General features: G+C 37.8%; 1 protein-coding gene across 1 annotated transcript in view; it reads left to right on the top strand.

Annotated features, from left to right (window-relative positions):
* LOC107670917 (netrin receptor DCC-like) overlaps positions 1-6,200 on the top strand; it is a gene marked incomplete at its 3' end in the record, with an annotated part of 205,240 nt that overhangs the window by 174,731 nt on the left and 24,309 nt on the right. Inside the window, exons 13-14 of the mRNA XM_016463737.1 lie at positions 1,735-1,876; positions 4,352-4,462. Of these exons, the coding sequence (XP_016319223.1) occupies positions 1,735-1,876; positions 4,352-4,462 (253 nt within the window). The remainder of the gene's footprint in view (positions 1-1,734; positions 1,877-4,351; positions 4,463-6,200) is intronic.

Raw genomic sequence — 6,200 nt, forward strand, 5'->3', positions numbered from 1 at the left:
AAGCATATAATGCTATTCTAGGGAATTGTGTGCTTCTAATTTTATACCAATAGTTTGGACAGGACCCTTTTCTATTCTAACACAACAATGCCTCTGTGTATAAGGCAAGGTTAAAAAAAAGATTGATCGAGTCAGTGTGGAAGAACTTCTGGTCTACAGAAAGCCAAGTCCTAATCCCAGCTGAACACCTCTGCTGTGACTTTAAATGCAGACCTTCAGCCAAAAACTCATCACCAAACACCAATGACTTGTACATATGGACAAATGTATTGGGACTCCCCCGTCTTTAGAACAGAAAAAGGCATTTCCAAAACTGTGGCATCAAAGATGGAAACATAATTCATGTATTTAAAAATTGTATTTCCATCTTTGTTGCCACAGTTTTGGAAGTGTCTAAAATGATTGTACGCATATGTACAAGTCATTGGTGTTGTGTATGTTTGGTGCGGTAGGGGGCCCAACCTCATATTCTTTCATAGGGCCCAAAATTGCTAGCGGCGCCCCTGACCCTGTCAAATCAATGCATTTCTTCCTCTTCTTTACTGAACAATTAAATGCCTTTTCCTGCATAATTAATAAGCATCCATGCAGAATACAGATGGCTGGAAAGGTCTGAATGCTGAATGGCATGAGTGGAAGCAGCAGCAGTTAACATGTGTTTAAGAAATGAATGCTTTTATTCATGAAAGATGAAAGAAATTGATCAAAAGTGACAGTAAAGACATGTATGATGTTACAAAAGATTTATATTTCAAATAAATGCTGTCCTTTTGAAATTTTTATACATCAAGAAATCCTGAACAGGGTTATTATAATTAACTAAATCCATTAAATCCATAAAAAACATTTTTTTTTTTGTTACTTGAAATAAATTCAACTTTTAAAAAAAAACAGAATAAACAGAATAAAATGAGGTTTGGGGTCGGGTTAGTTATCTAGATATTTCAGCTAGTTTTCAAGCCAACATTTCTCATTTTCTTTTAGTTTAACTTGATGTAATAAAATAACTAAAACTAAATGGTATATTAAAAAAAATATAATAACAACCATATAGATATGTTTTAAAAAAAACTAGTAAAAATGACAATCACACAAAAAATACTAAATTACTTCAATTATAAGTAATAAAACAGAAAATATAAAAATATTTATTTATGAATATTTATTTGATACATATACATATTAAATATTTTAAATGTCTGTATTGCCACTTTTGATCCATTTGTTGCATCCTTGCAGAATGAAACTGTTCATTTATTTTTCTTTCATTTTTTTTTGTACTGTCTTTTGAATGGTAATGTATCACAGTTTCCACAAAAATATTGTGCAGGACAACTGTTTTCAACATTGATAATATTCAGAAATGTTTCTTGAGCAGCAAATCAGCATATTAGAATGATTTCTGAAGATCATGTGACACTGAAGACGCTGAAAATTCCGCTTTGATCACAGCAATAAATTAAATTTTAACAGATATTCACACAGGAATCAGCTTTTTGAAATTCTAATAATATTTCACAATTTTTATATAGAGCCTTGATAAGCAGAAGAGATTTCAAACATTAAAAAATTACCGTCCCTAATATTTGAACAGGTGTGTGTGTGTGTGTGTGTGTGTGATTGGTCATATTGTGTGTTCATTTGTAATTTAGCATTGAACAGAACAGATATTCCCTGCGCTCTAGCTGATAAACCGATGTGCCGATGTTTAGATGATCTCTGTGTTTGTCTCAGAGCATTAAGGTGAGCTGGCAGCCGCCGCCTGCAAACACGCAGAACGGATTCATCACCGGATACAAGATTCGCCATCGCAAAACGGGCCGACGGGGCGAACAGGAGGCCATCGAACCCAACAACCTCTGGTACCTGTTCACCGGTGAGTGTGAGACACTTGTGCTTTCCATCAGGTGCAGCCGAACTCCTGCCAGATTCACGTGTTTCTCCTGCGTCGCACTCCTCTGCACGCTTTGTTTCTCTATGCATGCTAAAGAAGTCGACGCATCACGCCGGATTTGTCGTCCTCCGGGGCTTTGGGAGCGTAGATGCGTGTTTGCTTGAATAGGATTTCTGAATTTTTGGGAAAATCGTATTCATTTCCATTGTTCCCTTGATGGAAATCTCGCTAAGTTGCTATTTCCGAAGGGATTGATTTCACAGTGCTGCTGGAGTGTTTTATGCTAATTCCCCACACTATTCAGGGATGACAGCACCCTGCTATCATAATTGCTTTTTTTTTATCTTTACACATGATGGAAATGCATCCTGATCTGTTTAGATGAGGTTTGGAGACCTTGTTTACCTCATCGCCTCGACTGATTGCTGTTTACTAATTAGAATCGCAAATAATAATCGCACACACACACACTCGTGCATGTTATTTTCTTCTCCTCTGACTCTGGCTCTTTGTTTATTGTCTGACAGGACTGGAGAAAGCTGACCCTGTCAAATCAATGCATTTCTTCCTCTTCTTTACTGAACAATTAAATGCCTTTTCCTGCATAATTAATAAGCATCCATGCAGAATACAGATGGCTGGAAAGGTCTGAATGGCAATAAAAATGAGTGGAAGCAGCAGCAGTTAACATGTGTTTAAGAAATGAATGCTTTTATTCATGAAAGACACATTAAATTGATCAAAAGTGACAGTAAAGACATGTATGATGTTACAAAAGATTTATATTTCAAATAAATGCTGTCCTTTTGAAATTTTTATACATCAAGAAATCCTGAACAGGGTTATTATAATTAACTAAATCCATAAAAACCATTAAAAACATTTTTTTTTTTGTTACTTGAAATAAATTCAACTTTTAAAAAAAAACAGAATAAAATGAAATGAAATAGGTTTGGGGTCGGGTTAGTTATCTAGATATTTCAGCTAGTTTTCAAGCCAACATTTCTCATTTTCTTTTAGTTTAACTTGATGTAATAAAATAACTAAAACTAAATGGTATATTAAAAAAAATATAATAACAACTATATAGATATGTTTAAAAAAAAACTAGTAAAAATGACAATCACACAAAAAATACTAAATTACTTCAATTATAAGTAATAAAACAGAAAATATAAAAATATTTATTTATGAATATTTATTTGATACATATACATATTAAATATTTTAAATGTCTGTATTGCCACTTTTGATCCATTTGTTGCATCCTTGCAGAATGAAACTGTTCATTTATTTTTCTTTCATTTTTTTTTGTACTGTCTTTTGAATGGTAATGTATCACAGTTTCCACAAAAATATTGTGCAGGACAACTGTTTTCAACATTGATAATATTCAGAAATGTTTCTTGAGCAGCAAATCAGCATATTAGAATGATTTCTGAAGATCATGTGACACTGAAGACGCTGAAAATTCCGCTTTGATCACAGCAATAAATTAAATTTTAACAGATATTCACACAGGAATCAGCTTTTTGAAATTCTAATAATATTTCACAATTTTTATATAGAGCCTTGATAAGCAGAAGAGATTTCAAACATTAAAAAATTACCGTCCCTAATATTTGAACAGGTGTGTGTGTGTGTGTGTGTGTGTGATTGGTCATATTGTGTGTTCATTTGTAATTTAGCATTGAACAGAACAGATATTCCCTGCGCTCTAGCTGATAAACCGATGTGCCGATGTTTAGATGATCTCTGTGTTTGTCTCAGAGCATTAAGGTGAGCTGGCAGCCGCCGCCTGCAAACACGCAGAACGGATTCATCACCGGATACAAGATTCGCCATCGCAAAACGGGCCGACGGGGCGAACAGGAGGCCATCGAACCCAACAACCTCTGGTACCTGTTCACCGGTGAGTGTGAGACACTTGTGCTTTCCATCAGGTGCAGCCGAACTCCTGCCAGATTCACGTGTTTCTCCTGCGTCGCACTCCTCTGCACGCTTTGTTTCTCTATGCATGCTAAAGAAGTCGACGCATCACGCCGGATTTGTCGTCCTCCGGGGCTTTGGGAGCATAGATGCGTGTTTGCTTGAATAGGATTTCTGAATTTTTGGGAAAATCGTATTCATTTCCATTGTTCCCTTGATGGAAATCTCGCTAAGTTGCTATTTCCGAAGGGATTGATTTCACAGTGCTGCTGGAGTGTTTTATGCTAATTCCCCACACTATTCAGGGATGACAGCACCCTGCTATCATAATTGCTTTTTTTTTATCTTTACACATGATGGAAATGCATCCTGATCTGTTTAGATGAGGTTTGGAGACCTTGTTTACCTCATCGCCTCGACTGATTGCTGTTTACTAATTAGAATCGCAAATAATAATCGCACACACACACACTCGTGCATGTTATTTTCTTCTCCTCTGACTCTGGCTCTTTGTTTATTGTCTGACAGGACTGGAGAAAGGCAGCCAGTACAGCTTCCAGGTGGCAGCCATGACGGTCAATGGCACGGGGCCCAGCAGCGAGTGGCACACGGCCGAGACACCGGAGAACGACCTGGACGGTGAATAGGACTGCAGACGCACACTGCGGCACAATTTCCTGTTTAGGGAAGCTTGAACCAGTCTGGGGTGGTCAGGCCGGTCTGTTGATGGTTTTCGAGGGGTTCAGCACTTACTACGTGAAACTTTCAAACCTTCGTGAATCATTTGTTCAGAACCAGTGATTCAGAGCACGTATCAAACCGCCAGAGTCACGTGATTTCAGTAAACAAGGCTCTCTTTCAAAAAGTATCTGTCTATCTATCTATCTATCTCTGTCTGTCTGTCTGTCTGTCTGTCTCTCTATCTATCAGGCTTAAACCAGTCTGGGGTGGTCAGGCCGGTCTGTTGATGGTTTTCGAGGGGTTCAGCACTTGCTACGTGAAACTTTCAAACCTTCGTGAATCATTTGTTCAGAACCAGTGATTCAGAGCACGTATCAAACCACCAGAGTCACGTGATTTCAGTAAACAAGGCTTTGTTACGTCAAAACTTTAAAAAATTATCACTATTGACCTTTGAACCAGTGTCTGCATGGACTTTACCTGATCTCGGATCAGTTTTATAAATTTGCAAACATTTTAATGACACATTTGTGTAATAAAAAGAAAGAGTTATAGTTAATAGACTCTTATTGGCCTGATTAACCAAACTCCCCATAAACGAACAAAACAAGCTCTGCAAATGAAGAAAAAACACATTTAATAATATAAGATGATTTATTAATTGCACTTTTTATGCGTGTCTAGGCTGAGTTTTTGTTGCATTTACTGAAGCATTCTGACCAGAGTGTGGCCTTTCAAGTGCTTTGAAACAGTGAATCATTTTGTGAATCAGTTGATTCAGAGTTTTAAAAAGTTTAGTTTATCCCATCACTACTAGTAAGGACCGTGTTTACTAAACACTTATTCAGTTATGATTATTCAATGCCCTGAAATGGGGAATGTCTAGTGAGCAAACGTTTCAGAGCTTCATGTAACCGGCCCACAAATGTCCGATTCCCTGGGTAGTGTGCTTACTGCTGAAGTAGTGTGCAGATTGAGACACAGCCACAGGCTACAAGAGGAGGTGATAAGAGGAAACAGTTTAAGCAGAGAATCGATGCGTCTGGCTTCAGTGTGTCTGAGGTTAGTGTGTTTGCCAGCGCAATGAAAGTTAAAAGCACATATCATTCAGCATATAACAGATGAAGATGTAGTTGACATTTACATTATCTTTCAACTTGACGCAGAGCACCGGCATCGTCTGTTCTAATGGAGCGCTTTGAAGACATCGTCGGGCGTGAAAATGTCACCTTTGAACACGGCTTGTTGCTGTGTGCAGATCAAACGTGTGGCGTGAGGTTTGATTGGCACCTGCTTGAGCTTCACTCTAGTTTGCTGCTTTGAGAGAGTCATTAATCAGAGACGCTCTGTGCCTGAGGGAGAGAAGCTTACGAGAGCGAGAGAACACCGGCGGAGTGTCGAGCTTCATAAACGCTGGCGGGGTCCAGGCTTTCTGCTCTTAGACAAGAGGAGAGTCAACAAAAGGATTTTCAAACCAAAAAACGCCAGAATAGAAATAGAAGTTTAAATATGATGCATGTGGAGGAAGAGACACAGGGCAGTCAGAGGACAGAGAGCAATTAGAGCAATTAGAGAGTTCAACTCAAGAATCACTGGGAACTCAACACACTGAATTTATCAACCCATCCATCTATCTATCTATCTATCTATCTATCTATCTATCTATCTATATATCTATCTATCTATCAATCTGCAC

The sequence above is a fragment of the Sinocyclocheilus anshuiensis genome, unplaced genomic scaffold (genome assembly GCF_001515605.1).
Source record: "Sinocyclocheilus anshuiensis isolate Anshui unplaced genomic scaffold, SAMN03320099.WGS_v1.1 scaffold1266, whole genome shotgun sequence".
NCBI classification, from domain to species: domain Eukaryota; kingdom Metazoa; phylum Chordata; class Actinopteri; order Cypriniformes; family Cyprinidae; genus Sinocyclocheilus; species Sinocyclocheilus anshuiensis.